General features: G+C 42.7%; 1 protein-coding gene across 3 annotated transcripts in view; it reads left to right on the forward strand.

Moving 5' to 3' along the window:
• The window catches only part of LOC142151999 (hydroxylysine kinase-like), an 87,123-nt gene extending 62,022 nt beyond the window's left edge, over positions 1-25,101 (forward strand). For all 3 annotated transcript variants that reach the window (XM_075208174.1, XM_075208175.1, XM_075208173.1), the window contains exon 5: positions 24,326-25,101. In XM_075208174.1, the coding sequence (XP_075064275.1) occupies positions 24,326-24,795 (470 nt within the window). In that variant the 3' untranslated portion in view covers positions 24,796-25,101. The remainder of the gene's footprint in view (positions 1-24,325) is intronic.
• Positions 25,102-26,854: the final 1,753 nt, after the last annotated feature.

The raw sequence follows: 26,854 nt of genomic DNA on the forward strand, positions 1-26,854 counted from the left end.
CACAGTGGAGTGGCCCCGGGAGTAAATTTGGTGCCGGGGCCACAATACCTCCTCCAACTTCCAAGTGTAGTGTTTATAAAGACAGACAGCGTCGAAGTGTTATTAGTTGACTTTCTTAACCCTAAAATTGTCCCTGTTGCAAATATTCGTGCAATGGACAGTTACTTTTTTATTGAAAGACTCAAGCTTTCAAGTGTAGTGTTTATAAAATATAAACAACAATACAGTAGTTTTAGAGCACGTCAATACCTCTTGTTTTAAATTATGACAGGGCATTTTACTTTTGGTTTAATTTCTTGAATTTGTTTAAATTTGGTTTTACTTTTTGAACATGGCAAACGACTGTTGATTGGTCATATAATGCAAAAAAAAAAGTTCCAAGATGGAATTGTCCTTGGGCCCTCACACCCACCCTTATGTTGTTGAAATAGGACATGCACACTTTAACAAACCAATCATTTCAGCGACAGGGCCTACCAAACAACTTTGGCTGAAATGATTGGTTTGTTTGGGCCCCCACACCAAAAAAGCTATTCATCTCTCCCTGTACAGACTAAACAGGCTCTACTGAGGCAAGATGTCGTCCTCATCCTCAACCTCTGATTCCTCTCCCCCTACAGTGTGTACTTCCTCCTCCTCACACATTATCAATTCGTCCCCGCTGGACTCCACAACCACAGTCCCTCTGTACTGTCTGGAGGGCAGTGCTGTACTTCATTGAGGAATTGATTATTCATTTTTATAAACATCATTTTTTCAACGTTGTGAGGAAGCAACCTCCTTCGCCGCTCACTGACCAGGTTCACCGCTGCACTAAAAACTCTTTCCGAGTACACACTGGAGGGGGGACAACTCAGTTAAAAAATAGAGCCAGTTTGTACAGAAGCTTCCAAACTGCCTTTTGGAGTTCTACCACGTCACTACCTCTAGTTAATTTAGATTGCAAGGCTTGTAAATATAAATACTTTGAAGATAAAAAAGCAGGCTGCACAGACTGTGGAGATAGAAAGTGAAATTAAATGGACCACGTTACTTTAGTGGCTATCTATGCCCCCCCCCCCCACCCTACACTTGTAGTTGAATATAAATAAAGCAGCCTGCATAGACTGTAGAACTAGAAATTCAAATATACAAAGAAATGGACAAAGGCAGTTTGGTATCTGTCTGCATCAGATCCCCTCTCCACTAGGAGTAAAACAGAAAACTTTTCAGCCGTTATATAATCTAGAATATAAATAGAAATTGAGAAAGGCAATTTGGTATCTGTCTGCATCATAATCATCAACATCCTCCTCAGCGCCAGCTACATCAATATCCTCCTCCCAGTGTACAACATTCACACCTTCATTAGCCAAATCTGTAACTGGACTGTGGGTGATCCTTCCAGCATATGCAGAGGGCGTGCTGCAAATGCTGGATGGAGTCACCTCTTCCCGTACAGTGATGGGAAGGTCAGGGTTCACAACCAACAACACCCTTGGACTCGCCTTGGGGATTTGTGATGTCATCTGTTTAGAAGGCAGAGTTCTTTGCTGTTTTGTTGTTGTTGCTGACAGCATAACTCTCTTAAATTTTTTGTAGGGGGGGGAGGAGGGCTTAGATCCTTGGGTGAAGCTGTACCACTAGTCATGAACACGGGCCAGGGCCTAAGCCGTTCCTTGCCACTACGTGTCGTAAATGGCATATTGCCAACTTTACGTTTCTCCTCAGATGATTTTAAGTTTCTCTTTTTGCTATTTTTTGAGAACTTGGGCTTTTTGGATTTTACATGCCCTGTACTAGGAGATTGGGCATCGGGCTTGCCAGACGACGTTGATGGCATTTCATCGTCTATGTCATGACTAGTGGCAGCAGCTTCAGCATTAGGAGTAAGTGGGTCTTGATCTTTCCCTACTTTATCCTCCAAATTTTGGTTTTCCATTATATGTAGCACAAGAGAGCGTACCCCTAAGCCACACACACTCGGCAAAGACTTTAAAAATTATATGCGGCACAGGAGAGTAGCACTGGACTTATACTGCTGAATCAGTGAACTTTGTAATAGCAGTACCACTGGACTTATACTGCTGAATCAGTGAACTTTGTAATAGCAGTACCACTGGACTTATACTGCTGAATTAGTGAACTTTGTAATAGCAGTACCACTGGACTTATACACTGCTGAATCAGTGAACTTTGTAATAGCAGTACCACTGGACTTATACACTGCTGAATCAGTGAACTTTGTAATAGCAGTACCACTGGACTTATACACTGCTGAATCAGGGAACTGTGTAATAGCAGTACCACTGAACTTATACACTGCTGAATCAGTGAACTTTGTAATAGCAGTACCACTGGACTTATACACTGCTGAATCAGTGAACTTTGTAATAGCAGTACCACTGGACTTATACACTGCTGAATCAGGGAACTGTGTAATAGCAGTACCACTGGACTTATACACTGCTGAATCAGTGAACTTTGTAATAGCCGTACCACTGAACTTATACACTGCTGAATCAGTGAACTTTGTAATAGCAGTACCACTGGACTTTTACTGCTGAATGTGTGAACTTGGTAATATTGCAGTACCAATGGGCTTATATACTGGTGAATTGGCTTTGCAAATTTGGTTATAATTATTTTTTTTAAAAAAAAATTATTTTAATTTTTTTTATAACTTTTTTTTTATTTTTTAAAAACTTGGGAATAATGGGGAAATAACTATGCCCTTAGAAGCACAGAGCACAGGACACAGCACCACTGGACTGAACAGGACACAGCGCAGGACCCAGCAGCACTACTGAACTCAGCAGGACAGAGCACAGGACACAGCACCACTGGACTGATACTGCAGAATGTGTGAACTTTGTAATATTGCAGAACCACTGGACTTTTACTGCTGAATGTGTGAACTTGGTAATATTGCAGTACCAATGGGCTTATACTGCAGGATTGGTTATGCAAATTTTGTTGTAATTAAAAAAAAAATGTAATTAGTTTTTTGTATTTTTTTTAAATAACGTTTTTTTATTTTTTTAAACACTTTGGAATATTGGGGAAATAACTATGCCCTTAGAAGCACAGAGCACAAGACACAGCACCACTGGACTGAACAGGACACAGCACAGGACCCAGCAGCACCACTGACCTCAGAAGGACAGAGCACAGGACACAGCACCACTGGACTGAGCACAGCACAGCACAGCACAGAACTTAACTGAACAGCACAGAACTTAACTGAAGAGCACAAGATATAGCAGGACAGAGGACCACCTAACACACCCTCCCTCTACCCTGATCAATGCCCGAGTGAAGATGGCGGCGACTAGCGGGGAATTTATAGGATCCGAGTATCGCGAGATCCGACAACGGGATTATGAGTCAGAGCCTCAGTTTCAGATTTGAATTTGGCGCCAATACCCGGATCTGTCTCGGATCCGACTCGGATCGGCAACGTTCGGGTGGGCTCCAATTTCATAAATCCGAGTGCGCTCATCTCTAATTATTAATGATTGGAATTCAAAATGTTATTGAATCTATTCAAAATTTCTTTGAAAGCTTTAACTTCAAAACTTCAGGTTTTGGAGAAATGATGTTACTTCATTTTTGATACGAGAGCATCAATATTGGGGCATTTTGATGTCAGAGCAATTTGGATAAAGTCTTCAGCGTCCAATCGATTTCTCTGCTTTGTTTTTATGTTTGTTAGAGTGGAAAAATCCTTGTTCGCAAAGATAGGTTGTTGCAAAAGACAGCAACTTTTTGACTGCCTCCTCATGTGCAATTTTGAATGCCTTTGCAGCTGCTGACATCCCAAAATATGACAGATCTGCTTTGTTTTCAAATGCAATACGTGCTTAATTATTGCATCGAAGCTGAAGAAGTGCCTCTGCCAACCCTTGAGGCTCTTCTGGTACAACAGCAATTTCACATTTAGAGGGGTCTACAATCCAACTGACAGCATGTGAATCGGCAGCATTACCCCCAGGAATTTCATTTTTACCATATTTGTGGTAATTTAACCCTGTTCCCTGACCACTGCTTTAGTCCTCTATGGGAACAGTGGACTTGTGCAATTTAGCGAGATCCCAAAAGTTTAGCTTTGTGGAGCTTGTCTCTCATAGCTAACGTCCCCTTCAGATGGCATTAGCATCTCTCTCCCAATAGTAAAAGCCTTGCCAGAGAGGGAAGTTCTGCTTGACACTTCTCCACACCTTCTCCCAAGTTCAATAGCCGCGCATGTGCAGAGAACAGATTGGCACAGTACCTGGAAGTACACTCTTTCCCTCTTGCGATCATTTCTCCGTTATGGCATCTCTTATCGCTGCAGATAGTAATGGTAAAAGATGTTAGTTAACAGCCAAAATTTCTGAAAGGACTTTAATAGACCGATTGGACTTCAACTTATCTCCTGAAAAGCAGAACCACCTTTAGTTAAAGTTACTCCACACACACATGATAACAAAACTTCTCTACACTGCAGCACATTCCCTAAATCCAAAGTTACAACTCTTCTTACTACATTTGTTTAGTAGAGTCTAAAAACATACCCTATATATGGTCATGTGAAATATTTGTGGTGCTTTATAGATTAAATATAATATCAAATAAAGACATATACTATATGGACAAAAGTATTCGGGCGCTTGACCATTGCAACAACAGGGACTGTAATGACATTGTATTCAAATACATATATTTTAAAATGGAGTTGGTCCCCCTTTTACAATGATCACAGCTTCCACACTTCTCAAAAGGCTTTTCACAAGATGTTGGAGTGTTTCTGTGGGAATTTGTGCCCATTCATTCTATAGAGCATTTATGAGGTCAGCCACTGATTTTGGAGATGAAGGCCTGGCTCGCAATCTCAGTTCCAGTTCACCCCAAAGGTGTTCAATGGGGTTGAGATCAGGGCTCTGTTTGATCCAGTCAAGTTCTTCCACACCAAACTCATCAAACCATGTCTTTGAAGTCTTTGCTTTGTACACTGGGGCACAGTCATGTTTGAATAGAAAACGGCCTTCCCCAAACTGTTGCCACAAAGTTGGAAGCATAGCATTGTCCAAAATGACTTGGTATGCTTATACATTAAGATTGCCCTTCACTGGAGATAAGGGGCCTAGACCAAATCAGTCTTCACAGTTGGCATAATGCAGTCAAGCAGGTAACGTTCTCACGCCATCCACAAAACCCAGAAACTTTATTTCTACCTTTAAACTAAATCACAATTTCCTTTCATAAACCACAATGAAGTCCCTTGACACAGAGTTAACATAAACCAAATGATCTCCTCCATTTCAACTATGTAGCATTCTAAAACCAAGCTAAGTCTGACTTCATAAGAACACAGAGATATGAACTTATTAAGTGTAATTTTATATGATTAAGATAATTATTATTATTATTATTAATATTTATTTATAAGGCGCTACAAGGCATCCGCAGCGCCGTACAGAGACAAACAAAATCACAATACAATGGGAGACAGCACAGTACAGTAAATACAGCAACTCAGTACGCTCAATGCACAGCTAGAGAGGGCGGGGAAGGGGGAGGGAGGATCCGAAAACGACGGGGCCCAAGAAGGGGGGCGCGGAAGACAGGGAGACCCCCAGGGGGGAGGAGGGAGCGAAAGTGGACGTAGGGTGGAGGACCTTTGAGGAGGAGGGCTAAGTAGCTGGAGAGCAGAGTTAGAAGTGGTGGAAACAGGAGGAGAGATGGCCCTGCTCAGAGGAGCGTACAATCTAAGGGGAGGGGTGGACAGACAGAGAGACGCAGGGGAGAGAGGGAGAGTAGGGGGACAGAGGCAGAAGATAAGGTAGGAAGTTAAGTGGGAGACAGAAAGGCTTTAAGAAAAAGGTGGGTTTTAAGGGCCCGTTTGAAGCTGGACAGATTAGGGGAAGTTCTGATGGAGGGAGGGAGCTTGTTCCAGTGGAGGGGGGCAGCGCGGGCGAAGTCTTTGATACGCGCGTGGGAGGAGGTTATAAGGGGGGAAGAGAGGCGACGGTCAGAGGCAGAACGGAGAGGGCGGGATGGAGCATGAATAGAGAGGAGGGTGGAGATGTAGGGCGCAGTGGAGTTGGCGAGGGCCTTGTAGGTGAGTGTGAGGAGCTTAAAGAGGATTCTGAAGGGGAATGGGAGCCAGTGAAGGGCTAGGTAGAGGGGGGAGACAAAAGAGGAGCGGCGAGAGAGGAAAATAAGCCTAGCTGCAGCGTTAAGGACGGATCGAAGGGGATCGAGATGAGAGTGGGGGAGGCCAGTGAGGAGGAGGTTGCAGTAGGCCAGGCGGGAGATGATCAGAGAGTGGATAAGGCATTTGGTGGCATCTTGGGAGAGGAAGGGCCGGATGCGAGCGATGTTGCGCAGCTGGAAGCGGCAGGATTTAGCAAGAGAGAGGATGTGGGGGCCAAAGGAGAGAGAGGAGTCGAGGATGACACCAAGGCAGCGAAGTTGGGGGACAGGGGAGATAGAGGTGTTGTCGACAGTGATGGAGAGGTCAGAAGGGGATGGGGTATGAGAGGGAGGAAAAACTATGAGCTCAGTTTTGGCAAGGTTAAGTTTGGGGATGGGGTATGAGAGGGAGGAAAAACTATGAGCTCAGTTTTGGCAAGGTTAAGTTTGAGGAATCGAGAGGACATCCAGGAGGAGATGGCAGAGAGGCAGGCGGACACCCTAGAGAGGAGGGAGGGAGAGAGATCAGGAGAGGAGAGGTATAGTTGAGTGTCGTCAGCGTAAAGGTGGTAGCTGAAGCCGAAGGAGCTGATGAGTTTACCCAGGGAGGAGGTGTATAGAGAGAAGAGTAAGGGTCCCAGAACAGAGCCCTGAGGGACCCCGACTGGAAGGGTGGATGGGGGGGAGAGAGACCCAGAGGTGGTGACAGAGAAGGAACGGTGAGTAAGGTAAGAGGTGAACCAGGACAGGACTGGGCCGGAGAGGCCGAAAGACTGGAGGGTGTGAAGGAGGAGGGGGTGGTCAACGGTGTCAAAGGCTGCAGAGAGGTCAAGGAGGATGAGAAGGGAGAAGTGGCCCCTGGCTTTTGCAGAGAGGAGGTCATTGGTGACTTTAGCCAGGGCAGTTTCAGTGGAGTGGAGGGGGCGGAAACCAGACTGGAGAGGATCAAGGAGGGAGTATTCAGAAAGGTAGGAGGTGAGACGGCTGCAGACGAGCCTCTCAAGAATTTTGGAGGCAAAAGGGAGAAGAGATATGGGGCGATAGTTCGAGAGAGAAGTGGGGTCGAGATTAGGTTTCTTAAGAATGGGGGATACGAGAGCATGTTTGAAGGAGGAGGGGAAGATGCCAGTGGAGAGGGAGAGATTAAAGAGGTGAGCGAGGTGGGAGCAGGTGGTGGGGGAAAGGGAGCGAAGAAGGTGGGAGGGGATGGGATCCAGGGGGCAGGTAGTGGGGGGGGAGGATAAAATGAGAGAGTGGACTTCCTCGCCGGTGGTGGGATGGAAGGAGTGGAGGGGAAGGTGGTTGGGGGGGGGAGGACAGAAGAGTGGGAGGGGTGGAAGAGAGAGTGGAGGAGGAGATTTCAAGTCGGATGGCCTCGATTTTAGAGGAGAAGAAGGAGGCGAAATCAGAGGCAGTCAGGGAGGAGGGGGTGGGGGGAGGGGAGGGGGCCAGGAGAGTGCTGAAGGTGGCAAAGAGGCGGCGGGGGTTAGAGGACTGGGAAGAGATGAGAGATTTAAAGAAAGATTGTTTAGCGAGTGAGAGGGCAGAGCTGTAGGATGAAAGGATGAATTTAAAGTGGAGGAAGTCAGCCAGGGAGCGGGATTTTCTCCAGTGACGTTCGGCGGAACGGGAGCAATACTAACTGTGACTGATAGAAAAACAATTAACAAAATGGCATTCAAAGATATAATACAATAGTTTTGTGTAAAATAAAAGGGAACAACAGAAATGGTACACTCCCAAAAGTGAACAAAATTGTTAGATTTACAGGACATTTTAAACATGCTGCAGGTATCAAAAGCCCTCCTTACAGTGTGATGTCAGGACCAAGTCTGTGTAAATGCAAATTAGTTGTTTATGACCTCTCTGCAAACACCTTTCTGCAAACACCTTTCAAGTCAAGATTTTTTTACACTGGCCTAACTTTCTACCAGAAAGTCCTAACAAGATAATATTACCTCTACACAGCAGGACGTAATTTTCCCTTCATTTACATACTTTACATAACTCCTGTAAGTATGACATTTGAGAAAATTTGAGGTGCATTAATTTAGCCACCCCCTTTCAGGTTTTAACCCATGGCTGGCTACAGAGTTTATCTGAGCCACACCAAACTAATACTATGAATTAATTCACAAACACATATTTGCAGTTTTATATGATTAGAAATTGGCTTGCATATGACACCTTCCTCATCATGGGGGACTTTAATATTCTTATATACAATCCCTCTGGCCCTGCTGCCTCCAAACTTCTTTCCCTCTCCTCCTTTATCTCAATGGACCTCCTCTTCCTCCCACCACACTGTCCATTCCCTTGATCTAGTCTTTTCCCACCTCTGTATTGTCTCTGACTTTAACAATTCACCTTTCTGTCTCTCTGACCACCATCTCCACTCTTTTAGCTTCTCCACACACCTCTCACCTTCCACATACCCTAAACTTACTGTCAGAATTCAAACTTGGAGCTTCTGCCAATGGAGACTGCTGCTTTGCTGACTGAGCAATTCTGGCTGCTGTATAGCTCCCTGCCTTCACTCTGTGTTATAGCTCCTGTTCTCCTGATGTTTCAGTATGTTTCTTTCCTTAATGTGTGGTTATTGTGCTCCTGCCAGTAATCTAGTATCTGTTGCTGAATTTCTGCCTCCAATTATCCATTATTTATGTACCAATCCCGGATTGTCCTTAACTATGCCTCTGCCTCAAAACTTTGCCTTATTTACTTGCCTGTGTTCTTCCTTCCTTCTTGCCACTAGACGCCAATTTAGTTTGGACAGAATAATCTGGCCAAAATAATCGTCTGCAGGAGGAACTACTCTGCAGAACGAAATAAAAGAGTTGCAAGAATTTGCTTGTATTTCTCTGAACAAGATCAGAGAACTAGAAACCTTTGTTAACACTTGGCAAAAACAAATAACTACATTGCAGGAACATTAAAAACATAATGACAAATTTCGCCTCCACCATTGCCTTCAAAATAAAATGGTGATTGTTATACAGAGATTTCCTAAAAAGTGCAACATTTCTTTTCAGATGCAACCTACACAATGCAAAAATGATAAGATGAAGATCTTCTTTATAATTATTGTTTGTGTCAGGATTGTTAGTATGAACACCACAGAGTGTAATGTGAATGAAACAAAGTGGTTTATTTTAAAAATAGGTTCCTCAGGTAAAAGTGAGACGTTGTAAAGTTGTAATTGATAAGGCAGATAACGCAAGTCCATAGAAACCGTGAAACAGGACCCAAGGATACCAAGTAGCGAAGGGAGCACTAGATTTGTGTCACAATAGGTTGACTGAAAGTACAAGTGGGTCTGGGTATACAGGTTTGGCTGGGAATTTGGGGACCCTGGTTTTCCAAGGTAGACAATAGATTGCAGATATTGGATGTCTGGATTGTCAGATAGAGCTGAGAGGCTTGTGAGCTGGATATCAGACAGGTGAGATGATCTGCAGGCACAGAGTGTCCAGATGTCCAGGTTAAGCTGTGAAGCTTGTGAGCAGGATACCAGGCAGATGTGATTGGGGGCCAATGGTTCTATGGATTAACACTCCCTTTTGAAAAATGGTTATGATGCTGATACTTTCCTCAGAAATCCTTCTACAGATGTTTATTTATTGTGTCATAATGGCTACTGGACTAAACTTCATCGCCTTTATGTATCTGATTGAGTATGAGTAGAAGTATTAAAATTAATTCATGATTCCAAACCAGCTGGACCTTTTGGAGCATATAAGACTCAAGAATTGTTAGCACATTCCTTCTGGTGGCCAAATTTTAAAGAGATGTAAAAAGATACATTTCATCATGCCTGACATGGTCCCAAAACAAGATTCCACGCAACTCACCACTGGGTTTACTCCAAAATCCTCCTATGCCATCTCGTCCCAGGATTTTATAGTCGATCTAACACCTTCAAAAGGTATGACATTAAAAGGGATGACAACAATCCTAGTTGTAGTGGATTGTCTTACTAAGATGGCTCATATCTCTGCCAAAGGAGTACACACAGCTGAACAGACTGCAGAACTTATGTTTCAGGAAATATTCAGGCTTCATGACATACTAGATGATATAGTTTCTGATCGAGGTGTTTCATTCACTTATAAGATCTGAAAGGGTTTCTGCACTGCCCTTGGAGTGAAGGTTAATCTGTCCTCTTATTTTCATCCACAGTCTAATGGTCAAACTGAAAGGACTAATCAGACACTTGAACAATACTTATGATGTTTTATTAGGTACCATTAAGATGATTGGATGGATTTTCTAGCCACTGTCGAATTTTTATATGACTCTGAACACAGTTCAATTTCCCAAAGTTCATTCTTTGCCGACTTTGGACTCTATCTTACATTTGTTCCGAATCTCCCAGTTTCCACACCAATTCCAACTGTGACTGATAGAATCACAATTTTACAGGAATCTCAGGAGAGGTTAATTGAGACTTTGAGAGAAGCTCAAGAATATTATAAACAAGCTGCAGACACCGTAGAGCTGTACCCAATTTTCAGATTGGAGACATAGTATGACTGTTTACTAAAAATGTCAAACAACAGATACATGCTCTGAAATTAGGTAAAAAATGTAGTGGAGAATTTAACATTTTGTCACAATTAATCAAGTTGCTTTCCACTTAGAACTTCCAGCCTCTATGAAAATACATCCGGTATTCCATGTTTCTTTGCTTAAACCATTTCATATTAGCCCCTTTCCTTATAGAATTTTGGCCCCACCACCACCAATCGTTGTGCAAGGAGAAGAATTTATTGTTGAAAAGATCTTGGACACTAGAATCTACAGAAATAGATTACAATATCTGGTGAAATGGAGGGGATATGGGAGAAAATGTTTGGGAGCCGACAGAAAATGTTCATATCTATAGATTAACTAGACACTTCCATCTAAGACAGACTATTACAATTACTTTCACCAGACCTGACACCATTGATTCTACCAGATTCTCCTTCTCCCTGGGCTCTTCTCTCCCCCACCACTATGTATTCTTGCTCCAATTAGGCTGTTTCATTCTATAATCAGACCAATACCACTGCCTTTGACTCTGCCACCCCTGCTGCAGCCTTCAGTTGCTCCCACCTCAACCTTGGCACTACAAGCTTACCTGCTATCTTCAAAAATTCTCCCATAGCACGGAACAGCTCTGGTGGAAGTCATGCACTCCTGCTAACTTCCTTCACTTCAAGTTCAGTCTCTCCTCTTACAAGTCTGCCCTACAACTCTCTAAACCGTTCTAATTCAAAGCTCTCATTTCGTCTAATCCTCCAACCCCCAACGCATCTTTGCCACCTTCAACTACTGCCTCTCTCCCACTCCCCTCCTCACTTTCAGCACTTTTATTTGCTACCCATTTCACCTTCAAAATTAAGTCCATACATCATGACATCTCCTCCCATCAGTCCCCCTCAACCACCATCTCCACTCTCCCTACCCACCTTGTCCCCCATTCCATCCTTTTCTGTGGAGGCTATCTCCACTCCCTGCTCCAAACTATCACCCACATTAACTAGCCGACCCACCTTCTTTTCCTTCACTCCAATATCTGCAGATGAATTCCACTGTCACGGGCACTAGGAGTTTTACCCAGAATTCACCAGGTGGAATTTCACTTTACCAGAGGCGCGGATCCTAACACAGTGGCTGGTCTTCTCCAGAAACTCCCGCAAGGGAGTATGGTTTTAGCGGCTGCCACTGTGCAGGTCGCGGCCCTCTGGGAAGTGTGGTGAATATACGGAACTGTACAATTGAGTAGGAAAGGAAATGTCAATGATATAAATGCAGAGTCTCTGAACAATGGAAACAATGGTAACACTGTAGACTGATGAGCAGTAATAAAAGGAGGAGAATGTTCCAAAGTGCATTAGCACAAAGGTAACATACAGCAGACCAACATATGACAACTGGATAAAGTCTATGTCATGTCCACTCGGTTACACACAGATATCAAAGCATCCAAAGAGGAAGGTAACTCTTGTGAGGCCAGTACATCTTTAATTTTGTCAGCAAGGCCCTGCCAGAAGGCAGCTATCAATGCCTCATTGTTCCATTGGAGTTCAGAGGCAAGTGAGCGGAATTAGATTACATACTGTGCTACTGAACGAGATCCTTGGCGTAATCGAAGAATGCTAGAGGCAGCAGATATAACACGCCCAGGTTCATCAAAAATTCTTCGGAAAGTAGAAATAAACATGGCACTATCCTCCAATAGAGGGTCATCTCTTTCCCACAGAGGGGAGGCCCATGCCAGAGCCTGTCCAGAAAACAAAGAAATTAGATATGCCACTTTAGAATGATGAGTAGGGAAATTTTGTGGTTGGAGCTCAAAATTAATGGAGCACTGATTGAGAAAGCCCCTACAAGCTTTCGGGTCTCCATCAAATTTTGAAGGAGTAGGCAGGTGTAGAGCAGAAGCAGTAGACGCCTGGGATGGCACTGGGAGCAAAGAAGACACTGGAGGATTAACCGTAGAGGATACATTTTGCACAGGGTCTCCCCGAGAAACTAGAGACTGGAAACATTGAAGTAATTGTTGCTGACGAACATCTTGTTGTTCAATCCGAGTAACCAGGTGCTGCAACATGTCCTTAGCTGTTGCTTCCGATCCCGGGTCTGTCTAGGCCTGTTCTTACTGTCACGGGCACTAGAAGTTTTACCCAGAATTCACCAGGTGGAATTTCACTTTACCAGAGGCGCGGAGTCTAACACAGTGGCTGGTCTTCTCCAGAAACTCCCGCAAGGGAGTATGGTTTTAGCGGCTGCCACTGTGCAGGTCGCGGCCCTCTGGGAAGTGTGGTGAATATACGGAACTGTACAATTGAGTAGGAAAGGAAATGTCAATGATATAAATGCAGAGTCTCTGAACAATGGAAACAATGGTAACACTGTAGACTGATGAGCAGTAATAAAAGGAGGAGAATGTTCCAAAGTGCATTAGCACAAAGGTAACATACAGCAGACCAACATATGACAACTGGATAAAGTCTATGGAAGGACCAATCAATAATGCAGCAGGAGAGTCAGCGACTTGCAGCTATACTTCAGAGGCACTATAGGCTTTAGTCCTAATAACAGGTACCATGCGACATAGTAGGGTAAGCTGCTCCTGACATATATTCACGTTGGTAGATGTAAAGACTTGTGCAGATGCTGGTATACTACTAGATAGCGTGAAGTGGTCTGTGGCTAGCAAGTTGTAACACTGATATGGATAGACGACTTGTCTCGGTGCAGGTATGTTATCAGGTAGCGTAGAGTGGTCTGCGAGTAGCAAGTTGTACCACTGATATGGAGAGACGACTTGTCCTGGTGCAGGTATGTTACCAGGTAGCGTAGAGTGGTCTGCGAGTAGCAAGTTGTACCACTGATATAGAGAGAGGACTTGGCCTGGTGCAGGTATGTTACTAGGTAGCGTAGAGTGGTCTGCAAGTAGCAAGTTGTACCACTGATATAGAGAGACGACGAGATTCACGTTGGAAGATGTAAAGACTTGTGCAGATGCTGGTATACTACTAGATAGCGTGAAGTGGTCTGTGGCTAGCAAGTTGTACCACTGATATGGATAGACGACTTGTCTCGGTGCAGGTATGTTACCAGGTAGCGTGGAGTGGTCTGCGGCTGGCAAGTTATACCACGATATGGAGAGAAGGCTTGTCCAGGTGCAGGTATGTAACAAGGTAGCATGGAGTGGTCTGCGGCTGGCAAGTTATACCATGATATGGAGAGAAAGCTTGTCCAGGTGCAGGTATGTAACAAGGTAGCGTGGAGTGGTCTGCGGCTGGCAAGTTGTACCACGATATGGAGAGAAGCCTTGTCCAGGTGCAGGTATGTTCCACAGCAAACAGAGAGCACGAGTAGAAACTGATAACACCTCGGAGTCACAAGGGAATGAGAACCAAAGAACAGGCAACCGTAATAAAGTAACAGGTGCCTTAAGTAGTGAGAGGTGATTGATTGACCAATGAGACTATGAGCAAGGTTTTAACAGTTTGTGGTTTCTGCACATGCGCAATCCTTGGTCAAGATGGCGGACGGCCGCGGCGCCGAACAGGCATCGGCAAGAGAGAGAGAGACCCATGTCCCAAACCAGAGGCACTAACCATCCGGTGAGTGACAGTACCCCCTCTTTTATTAAAGGTGGGCACAGAACACTTGAAACCGGGTTTGCCCGGATATTTGGTATAAAACTTTTTTAGAAGTGCTGGAGCGTTAAGGTCATCCGCACGGATCCAAGAGCGCTCCTCCGGACCAAAGCCTTTCCAATGCACCAAAAAACGAAGAACTCCTCTAGAAATTTTAGAATCAAGTATATGAGTAATCTCAAACTCCTCCTCTTGTTGAACTTGAACTGGGCGAGGTGCTGAAGAAGGAACAGAGAATCGGTTGATGATAAGAGGCTTGAGTAATGAAATGTGGAAAGAGTTGGAGATACGAAGGTTCTTAGGCAATAACAGCTTAAAACAAACAGGATTTATCACCTGAATGATTTTATATGGACCAATAAAACGTGGAGCAAACTTCATAGAAGGAACCTTCAGGCGAATATTCTTGGTAGAGAGCCATACACGATCTCCAATTCTGGAATTGCTCAACTCTTTTTATCGGCAAAGAATTTATATCTCGACGATGCCTTCTTCAGAGAGGATTTAACCTGAGCCCAAATGGATTTAAACTTTTGACATAATGGATTAACAGCAGGAACTTGGGTGGGAGGGAGGGAAGGAAATTCTGGGAGAGACGGATGGTGACCGTATACCACAAAGAATGGTGTTTAGAAGATGATTCATGATACATGTTATTATGGGCAAATTCAGCCCATGGAAGCAAGTCTACCCAATTGTCCTGATTGGCTGAAGAAAAAATTCTAATGAAAGTCTCTAGGTCTTGGTTGACTTTCTCGGTCTGTCCATTCGATTGAGGATGGTATGAGGATGATAATGACAATCGAATACCTAAAGTCTTGCAAAGGGCTCGCCAAAATCTGGAGGCAAACTGTACTCCTCTATCCGAAACAATTTCTGACGGACATCCATGAAGTCTAAATATTTCTTTGATAAAATGATCAGCCAATGTAGAGGAGGAAGGTAACCCTATCAAAGGGACGAAATGAGCCATCTTAGAGAATCTATCGACTACCACCCAAATGGTGTTACATTTTTTGCTGAGAGGAAGATCAGTAACAAAATCCATACTTATGTATATGGGTCCACGGTTTGGAAGGAATAGGTAGTGGTTGAAGTAATCCCGCCGGTGTTCTACGGGAAGACTTAAATTGGAAACAAACATCACAAGCGGCCACAAACTCCTTGACATCTTTCCTAATAGATGGCCACCAGTAACTCCGAGAGAGAATCTCTAATGTTTTTCGTACTCCAGAATGCCCATCAAAACGAGAGGAATGATACCATGACAGAAACTTCTTTCGAAGAAGTGGTGGCACAAAGGTTTTTCCAAATGGTAGAACATTGGTGGAAGAGGCAGCTAAACTCACACATTTAGAATCAAGTATAGGACGATCAAAACAATCTTCAATATCGGAGGAAGAAGCAACCGCCCGAGACAATGCATCCGCTTTTTTATTCTTGGAAGCAAGTTTGAAGGTTATATTTAAATCAAAACGAGAGAAAAAAAGTAACCATCTTGCTTGTCGGGGGTTCATACATTGAGCTGACTGCAGATAGAGAAGATTTTTGTGGTCAGTAAATATAGTCACGGGGTGACGAGCACTCTCCAGCAGGTATCTCCATTTCTCCAAAGCCACTTTAATGGCCAATAGCTCTTTATCCCCGATAGTATAATTCTTCTCAGCAGGTAATAGACCTCGAGAGTAAAAAGCACAGGGATGGAATTTCTTTTGTACCGATCTCTGAGATAGAATGGCCCCTAGTCCAACATTAGAGGCATCCACCTCCAGGAAGAATGGAAGAGTTACATCAGGTTGTCGAAGAATAGGAGCAGTTGAGAACGCCTTCTTGAGTAACTGAAATGCTTGAAGAGCCTCAGGAGGCCATTGCTTGGTATTAGCACCCTTATGGGTAAGAGCCACTATAGAAGAGACAATGGAAGAAAATCCTTGAATGAAACGTCGATAATAGTTAGCAAATCCTAAAATGCGTTGAATAGCTCTGAGTGTAGTTGGCTGGGGCCAATGTAAAACTGCATTCTCTTTCTCCGGATCCATTTCTAGGCCTACTCCAGACACAATATATCCTAAGAAAGGAATCTGAGATATTTCAGAGGAACATTTCTCCAACTTACAAAATAGTTAATTTCTCCGAAGTCTAGAAAGAACCTCTGCCACGTGCTGTCGATGAGATGAAATATCTTGAGAAAATATCAATATGTCATCTAGGTAGACAACGACACAAACATATAATAAGTCCCAGAAAATCTCATTCACAAATCCCTGGAAGACAGCTGGGGCATTACATAACCCAAATGGCATGACAAGATATTCATAGTGTCCATCCCTGGTGTTAAAAGCTGTCTTCCATTCATCTCCGGCCTTAATCCGAATTAAGTTGTAAGCACCACGAAGATCCAGCTTGGTGAATATCCGAGCTCCCTTGATGCGGTCAAAAAGTTCAGTAATTAACGTAATAGGGTAACGATTTTTGATGGTTATGGCATTGAGACCTCGATAATCTATACAAGGCCTTAATGACCCGTCCTTCTTCTTAACGAAAAAGAAACCCGCTTCAGCGGGGGAAATGGACGGCCGAATAAACCCACGATGGAGATTTTCCTTGACATAGTCAGGCATCGCTTGAGTCTCTGTTAACGAGAGGGTAAACACAACCCCTTGGAGGATTTTTACCAGGTTGTAAGTCTATTGGACAATCCCAAGCCCGATGAGGCGGAAGACGTTCTGACTGGGCTTTATCAAATACATCAGCAAATGAAGCATACTGTGGAGGAAGACCAGGCAAACAAGGTGCTATAGAGGATTTATTTATTTTCACAGGAACAACTTGAGTCAGACATCTATGATGACAAGCTGGACCCCAGGAAATAACTTGCGGAATGTTCCAATCAATTTGTGGAGAATGGAGTTGAAGCCATGGAAGGCCAAGTACAATAGGACTAGTGGTAACAGGGAGAATCAAAAAAGAAATTTGCTCTTGGTGTAAGACCCTAATTTGAAGGGTTAAAGGAATAGTACGTTGAGTAATAATTCCACTGATAATTCGTGAACCATCTATGGCCGTGACGGCAATAGCTGTTTTTAAAGGAGTCACTGGTAAGGACCACTGACACACTAGGGAACGTAAAATAAAACTTCCAGCGGCTCCAGAGTCCAGAAGTGCTTGAGTAGTAAAAGACCTAGTGGAAGTAGAAATAGTAACAGCAAACAAGTTTTAGAATCCATATGACATGGAGAGGATTCCAGGACCCCAACCTTACCTCTCCAGAACAGGTTAGGGCCTCGCGTTTCCCGACTTTTTAGGACAAAAGTTCAGCCTATGATTAGGATCAGCACAATAGATACAGAATTTATTCTTTAATCATCGTTCCCTCTTCTCTGGAGTCAATCTAGAACGTCCCACCTCCATGGGTTCTATTGGTGGTGAGGAATGACGAAATCGGGATGCCAAGCGGACAGGTACTTTAGATAAAGACTCCATTTCAGAATTTCTTTCTCGGAATCTCATGTCCACTCGGTTACACACAGATATCAAAGCATCCAAAGAGGAAGGTAACTCTTGTGAGGCCAGTACATCTTTAATTTTGTCAGCAAGGCCCTGCCAGAAGGCAGCTATCAATGCCTCATTGTTCCATTGGAGTTCAGAGGCAAGTGAGCGGAATTAGATTACATACTGTGCTACTGAACGAGATCCTTGGCGTAATCGAAGAATGCTAGAGGCAGCAGATATAACACGCCCAGGTTCATCAAAAATTCTTCGGAAAGTAGAAATAAACATGGCACTATCCTCCAATAGAGGGTCATCTCTTTCCCACAGAGGGGAGGCCCATGCCAGAGCCTGTCCAGAAAACAAAGAAATTAGATATGCCACTTTAGAATGATGAGTAGGGAAATTTTGTGGTTGGAGCTCAAAATTAATGGAGCACTGATTGAGAAAGCCCCTACAAGCTTTCGGGTCTCCATCAAATTTTGAAGGAGTAGGCAGGTGTAGAGCAGAAGCAGTAGACGCCTGGGATGGCACTGGGAGCAAAGAAGACACTGGAGGATTAACCGTAGAGGATACATTTTGCACAGGGTCTCCCCGAGAAACTAGAGACTGGAAACATTGAAGTAATTGTTGCTGACGAACATCTTGTTGTTCAATCCGAGTAACCAGGTGCTGCAACATGTCCTTAGCTGTTGCTTCCGATCCCGGGTCTGTCTAGGCCTGTTCTTACTGTCACGGGCACTAGAAGTTTTACCCAGAATTCACCAGGTGGAATTTCACTTTACCAGAGGCGCGGAGTCTAACACAGTGGCTGGTCTTCTCCAGAAACTCCCGCAAGGGAGTATGGCTTTAGCGGCTGCCAGTGTGCAGGTCGCGGCCCTCTGGGAAGTGCGGTGAATATATGAAACTGTACAATTGAGTAGGAAAGGGAATGTCAATGATATAAATGCAGAGTCTCTGAACAATGGAAACAATGGTAACACTGTAGACTGATGAGCAGTAATAAAAGGAGGAGAAAGTTCCAAAGTGCATTAGCACAAAGGTAACATACAGCAGACCAACATATGACAACTGGATAAAGTCTATGGAAGGACCAATCAATAATGCAGCAGGAGAGTCAGCGACTTGCAGCTATACTTCAGAGGCACTATAGGCTTTAGTCCTAATAACAGATACCATGCGACATAGTAGGGTAAGCTGCTCCTGACATATATTCCCGTTGGTAGATGTAAAGACTTGTGCAGATGCTGGTATACTACTAGATAGCGTGAAGTGGTCTGCGGCTAGCAAGTTGTACCACTAATATGAAGAGAAGACTTGTCCGGGTGCAGGTATGTTATAATGTAGCGTGAAGTGGTCTGCGGCTAGCAAGTTGTACCACTCATATGGATAGACGACTTGTATCGGTGCAGGTATGTTACCAGGTAGCGTAGAGTGGTCTGCGAGTAGCAAGTTGTACCACTGATATGGAGAGACGACTTTTCCCGGTGCAGGTATGTTACCAGGTAGCGTAGAGTGGTCTGCGAGTAGCAAGTTGTACCACTCATATGGAGAGACGACTTGTCCAGGTGCAGGTATGTAACAAGGTAGCGTGGAGTGGTCTGCGGCTGGCAAGTTATACCACGATATGGAGAGAAGGCTTGTCCAGGTGCAGGTATGTAACAAGGTAGCATGGAGTGGTCTGCGGCTGGCAAGTTATACCATGATATGGAGAGAAGGCTTGTCCAGGTGCAGGTATGTAACAAGGTAGCGTGGAGTGGTCTGCGGCTGGCAAGTTGTACCTTGATATGGAGAGAAGGCTTGTCCAGGTGCAGGTATGTTCCACAGCAAACAGAGGGCACGAGTAGAAACCGGAAACACCTCAGAGTCACAAGGGAATGAGAACCAAAGAACAGGCAACGGTAGTAGAGTAACAGGTGCCTTAAGTAGTGAGAGGTGATTGATTGACCAATGAGACAATGAGCAAGGTTTTAACAGTTCGTGGTTTCTGCCCATGCGCAATCCTTGGTCAAGATGGCGGACGGCCGCGGCGCCGAACAGGCACCGGCAAGAGAGAGAGACCCATATCCCAAACCAGAGGCACTCACCATCCGGTGAGTGACATCCACACTCTTCTATCCTTATCACCCCTCTCCACCTGCAGCACTGACAGGGGCAGGCTGGGTTAGAGGGCGATACCATAGTGTGCTAACTTGGGCTAGGTCACTGGACCACCTGAATTTCTTTCCCTTTAAAATAGGCTGCTGAGTCGAGTCTTGCCCCCCGGGCTCAAATTTGCCAGCCCTCCCCTGAGCACTGACCCCATCACTCTCACCTACGCTGCTTCCTCTCTCTTGAGACCCGCTCCAACCTTGCCCACCTCCTCAACCTATCCCTATCCTCTGGTATTGTCCCCGCCTCCTTCAAACATGCTCTCATCTCTCCATACTCAAAACAATGTCCATTGACCCTGCCTCTTTAATTACCACCCTATCTCCCTCAATGCTTTGGCCTCCCAAATTTATAAAATGGGTTGTCTCATCCCTCCTCGATGCACTCCAATCAACTTTTCGCTCCATCCATTCAACCAAAACTCTCATCACTAGGGTCACTAAATACATTCTCTTCACTACACCTAAGGGACACTACAGCCTAACTTATCTTTCTTGACCTGCCTTTCTGCTTCCTTTTATACCGTTTATCACTGCCTTTCGCAAACTCTCCAATCTATAGGCCAATGTAATCCTGTAGTCATCTGGTTTTCTTTGTACCTCACCAAGCACCCCTTTTCTATCTCTACACCTGACTCTACATCTCTCCCTCATCCCTCACCCGTCGAGTACCCAAAGGATCTGTTCTGCTACGCTCTTCTCCATCTACACCTTCTCACTTGTAGATCTCCAATACCACCTCTATGCTGATGACACCTTAATCTATCTCTCTTATGTCTCATGTATCTGCTGTCTCTTGACCATTTCATCTTTAATGCCCCAGCACTTTCTTAAACTCAATGGGCCTGATTCATTAAGGAAAGTACGGCAAAAAATGAATACATTTTCTCCTAAACAAAACCATATTACAATTCGAGGAGTGCAAATTAGTTTATTATTTTGCACATAAGTAAAATACTGGCTGTTTTTTCATGGAGGACATTTATTTTTACACTGAAGTTGATCTAGGACATACACTGCTGAAATTATAAATCTGTCCCCACATTTTAAATTTACCTCCCCCTCCAATGCAACATGGTTTTGCCAAGGTGAAAAGTTACTACATTTCTTTGCTTTACTTTCCTTTGTGAATCAGGCCCAGTATTTCTAAGACTTAAATATCCCCCCCCCCCCCACCACCACATTACTACCAGTAACTTCAAAACAATGAATGACTTAAATGTGTTTGAGATGTAGTAATATGTTTTTTGTTACAATTAGACACAACTCTGACTCAAAAATATCTTCTCTGAATCTCTATCCCAGTGATTCTTAGGAAACATTCTATTGTCCAGCAAAGCTTTGGGGACACCGTCGACTTATTTAGGCCAAACCCCTGGCAATAAGACCACCATGCTGAACCTGATCAGTTAATAAAGCAGAACCAATATGACTATCAACTACAACTACCAATAACATTGTCCCATATTGGTTCTCAAGTGTGGCTAAAAAAATCCCAATTGTGCTGTTGTTTGTAGGAAATCTTTTTGTTTGTTGCACTTGAGAATCAAGCCCAACCCTTTACATATTACGCAGCATAATACAATATTTTTCTGTGGAATCGTCAGGCCCTATTGCTATAGACTTGGTTGGTTAAGTAGAGCTTTGGGGATTAATTCACCATATTATTATCACTGTTGAATATAACATGCTTCAGTTTAATTTCACTCCTTGTTTATTTTGATTAGGGACCCTCCCACAATATATTTTGACTATAGTTTTATTTAAATTTAGCCAAGATAATTAGATTTTACCTGTCAATGTGCCTTCAGTTCATATTACTTTATTACCTTATTTCCCCCTTCTAATTTATTTCATGTGACCTGCGCCTCACCCCCCCCCCCCACACTTTCTATTTTACTTCTCATATTGTACCATATGTATTCACGCATGCAAATCTTCAGCACCCACTAGGTGGCAGCATTATTACACTGCACCTACTGTAGGTCATGGTACAATATTGATTTCTCAACATTTGAGTGTCTGTTGCCTACATGTGGCAATAATGATGTGCTATAATAGGAAGCACATCAGACATATGTAGCAAACACTAATTTATTGTTGCCAGGAACATGGCCAGTTTTCAGAGGTTAACCCACCTTCATCAAGACAAACCATGATGAAGTGCACAAGCTTGACAATGGTCAACAAATAGGTGAATTGAGAGGACAGCATTTACAGGGAACCTGGGTAAATAGAAAAGCATAGGCTACAGTTGCAATGGTGGCAAGAAACATTTGGCAAAATACACAGTATATGTCTTTTAGCTAGTGATTTATTAAGGATTTGTTGAGGATAAAATCAATATTCTCAGGATCATCTTTGATTATTGAAGAACTTTCGAAAATTATCATGGAATAAGTTAGTTCTTGCTGAGGAAAAAAAGTTAACTTATTAACAATAAGGTTATGAAAGTTAAAATACTACAGTTATATTCAGTTAAAGGTATGCTATTGATTATGAATTTATGACAATTTAAAGTACACCTGTCTTTTCCACACAGTGGAGGCAACTTAAACAATGTTAATGAGAATGTATTGAACAGAAAAAGGAAATAATTACAGCCGAAGAGTACCATTTCATATTTTAATGCAGCTGTCATTTCATCTTTCTATGATTTCGTAACAGGGCAGATGGTTGACACCCCAGAAGCAGGAAGGAAGGATTCTACAGGCCTGGTGGTATGGTAGAGAGGCAAAGGTTCCCCAGTAGTGTTGGAAATAAACAAGGAACACAGGGCTAAAACTGCATAAACTAATGGGTTTATTCTCTTTGCCTGTGGCATAAGGTTTTACCACAGCAGCAGATTAGTAGAGGTAATGTAGGGAAGTAATACCTCAATACCATCAACATTCAATGTTATTCAACATGTCACAAAATAAATAGCATTTTAGAAATCTTGGTTCACCAATATGCAAACATAAATCAACACCACACATAGGTCACTAAATAAATATATCCCACTTTAAATTTAGGCACTGTGCTTTAGTGAAATGGATTTCATTGGATAGATACTTTAGGAGACAACCAGTTGCTATGAGTTAAATAGACCATTACACTAAATGCTGCGACAGCAGATAATATAGACCAATCAATCACAATCTTTTAGTGCAATTATAGAGATTATACTTATCACACAAAAATCAGTAGAGATGCAAAAATGATTATTCCAGGAGGTTCAGGTTAGATGCTTTAGAAGAAATGACTGTAGAATAGCGTCACTTTATGATATACAAAACCCAAGTGGGTAAATTGTAATCCACAGATTTAAGCAAAGTTTCAGCTGACACATGAAGCTTATTTACATGTGAAAGTTGAAATCAGTAACCTTGATGCATGCGTAACTCCTGAGCTCCTGTATAAAGACCTCAGTGTCCATTTAGCAATCTGTCTAATGGAATAAGCAACTCTCACCAAGCAACTGTAGGGTTAAACAACTTGCAATTCTCTCATCAACCATTTTAGGCAGTTTCACAACAGAATCAAACTTCTGATGCAATATAGACAAACTACTGGTGAATGATTGCTCTCTGTGTCCCAGTCAGCTTGCAGATAACTTTAAATACAGCAGATTTGACTGCAACAAACTCTTCCTTTAGACCAGGCCTGTCCAACCTGCGGCCCTCCAGATGTTGTGAAACTACAAGTCCCAGCATGCCCTTCTAGCAATCAACAGGTTGTCTATTGGCAAAGCATGCTGGGGCTTGTAGTTTCACAACATCTGGAGGGCCGCAGGTTGGACAGGCCTGCTTTAGACAGTGCTATAACACCTCACAATAGCAATACTGCAATCCCGGTAAGTGGTTTTAATATCACAGTTTGATGTCTCACTTAAATAACTTGAACATAGCAAAGCAAAATAAACTTATCTGTATTCATATGAGTCCTGCTGACATCTCATGGGCAGTGGCAAGTTAGGTCTTTTCCTATACTGCAAAGGTGCTTCTTTCTGGGCTGGCTGCAAACATCCCTCAGGACATCAATTCAGCCATGGCATTCAGTGGCTCTTTGTGGGAAGATCCTCTATTTGCTCAGCCAACAGTCACACATCACTTCTCTCTCTAGCCAATCCGTGTTTGGCTCCTCCCCTTTTCACCCAAGAATACCCTGGAACTTTCTAGTTCATTCACTGCAGTTTACCCATCCCAAAATAGCAGATGCAATTTGCATTGAACTTCCCAGAGGCACTCTGGGGAACTCTAGTTTTATGAATGAGTACATACAGTAATATACCTGTGATTTGCAGGGTATTACATTTTGGTAAAGTGTAAATGAAAATTTTAGCTGTTTTAAATAAAAAATAAATTTCATGCCAATTTATTTCCCTCCTTCTAGGTATAAATCACGGAGACCTCAATGACTACAATATCTTATTACAAAAGAGTAACTTATCAGATGGATGCACTAAGGAACTGTACAAAGTTTCAGGAATTCTAGATTTTGGTGACATGAGCTATGGTTATTATGTTTTTGAAGTAGCAATCACTATAATGTACATGATGATTGAAAATCCTGACCCTATTTCTGTAGGGGGATATGTACTTGCAGGATTTGAAAGCATTGTTCCATTGACAAGAGAGGAAAAAAATGCTCTATTCACTTTAGTGTGCTGTAGGTTTGCACAGTCTCTAGTAATTGCCAGGTACAGTGTCCTACTTTGCTCAGAGAATGAAGAGTATCTCATGATAACTGCAAAAACTGGATGGAAGCATTTAATAACACTGCTTGATATGGGCAAAGAAGCTGTGGAGAAGATATGGGATAAAATTGCAAGATCATACAGTGATAAAATAAATCAGAACTAATTATTGGATTCTGGATGATAAATGGAACAAAATAAAAATTACAATAATGCAGAGAAATTAAAAGGAGCAGGAGATGACCTGAAGACAAGACAAAGCATAACAGGATTAATATTGGAACAATGTTGTATTTCATATGCCTAAGAAAATCTTGGGAAGAATGTTTCTATATTTGGTTAAAATGTATCACATAAGATAACACCCTTGTGCATGAGCTACAATGTATAATATATCCCTTCTAAGCTGACATTCCCAAGTCAGGAGGGTACAACAAGCTGTTTTTTTTAAAATAAAATCAACAAGAAAATACATGTGCCAATCCATTCTTAACAGAGCCACAAAATCATAGTCATAGTTTTCATAATAAAGCAATTTCCTACTTATGCTGATGTGACTTCTTACAGTTCTGTTGTATGGTACATTCTAAATACACTCTATTAACTCTTCATTTAAGGTAGAAACAATTTACATGATCTTGAGAATAGAGTTTACTGACCCCATGTGGATATTTCGTGCATACACAAGTTGAATGAGTTTTCTCAGATCAAGAACTCTTTAGAAGTCTAATGACTGTTTCTCCACCAGAAGGAGTTTAAAAAAGTTGGTGCCTCTCTGAGTGGTAGGTACTGGGTAAATTAACTGAACCAAGAGAATAATTTGATAATAATCTGAAATTCTTCCTCCGACAAGGCATTTGTCTTGGGTAATCTTTAATGAGGATATAAAGCTAGAGGCAAGATTCTGGGATGGGTCAAGAAGGAGTTAGATTTCTTCCTGTGATTTAGAATATTTAAAGTCAAATAAGTTAAAACTAAAAGAGAAAGGGCATCCGATTTAACGTTTTTGGACCCAGAACAAAAAACTAGCAAAATATCAAACTGAGAAAAGAAGTGCCTAGCATGCTTGTTGTGCTTTTCATTTATTGTTCTGTTTGGATGTATTGAGGACTCTTGTAGTCCTATCCTAACAGCTTTCTCCCTGTTTTCACTGATGCATTTTTTTTTTCTACAGGCAGTTTTCTAGAGTAGAAGCAACATGGATGATTTTTCCCAGAATTATAACACTTACATAATGCTTCTCCTAGTCTGTTGAAGCATCTACCTCTAAGAAGAAGTTTTGAGAAAGATCTGGGTGCTATAGTACTGGAGATGAAGGAAACCCCTATTTTAAGGAAAAGAAAGCAGGGATGATGGTGGGAGGTTATTGATTGGATCTCAGTGAGAACAGTAATGGGAGCAATCTCAGATTAATAGTACTTGAAGTGGCGATAAGAATTGGTGAAACTGAGGAATCTTTGAGTAGCTTTTAGGCCTACAGACTGAGCCCAATTCAGAATAACTGAAACAATTTAGGATCCATCTGGAAAGTAATCTATCCAAAGTATGTTGTAACTGTTCAAATTGTATTTTCCAAAACTACCACTGGTATATCTTACGGTGTTAGTCTATTTAAACATCAACTTGACTGTGGGAATGGATAATGGATATATGCAATATAATCACCCTCTAAATGGAGATGTCCTGGCTAGATGTTTATGGCATAATTGTATGTTCAGTCATGTGGCAAGGTCTCCGCATAGTAGTACTTGGAATAATGATGAGGAAGAGTAGAGACAATTTCTATGCTTACCAAGGCAAGAGTTGAAACAAGGGTGTCCCCCAGGAAAGAATTTGTCCTGAGTTCTAGTACAAGACAGGGGTATGCTTCTGACAGTGGCCATAATATCTGTGATTCTCATTTGCTCTATGGATCAAACCCCCCTCCATATGGCTAGGGTTTTCAGTTGAGGTTGTGATACAAACCATAGAGCCCTGGCTATAACTGCTGCACAGATCGGCCTCCAGGAAATAACTTTAAGAATTAGTTTCTACTGTAGTAGTAACAAACAGCTACACACAAATGTAATTTTTTGTTTTTGCTGTTTTTGTAAAGCTTCTTATTGTGTTGTCATACACTATTTAATGTTTAATGCAAAAACTGCATGTTCAAAAGTAATTGTTAAGTATACGGCAGCACAGCCAGATCAGCAGATTCCCCACACTTGCATGTAGGGCCACAAGTG

The sequence above is a fragment of the Mixophyes fleayi genome, chromosome 4 (assembly GCF_038048845.1).
Source record: "Mixophyes fleayi isolate aMixFle1 chromosome 4, aMixFle1.hap1, whole genome shotgun sequence".
Taxonomy (NCBI): Eukaryota; Metazoa; Chordata; class Amphibia; order Anura; family Limnodynastidae; genus Mixophyes; species Mixophyes fleayi.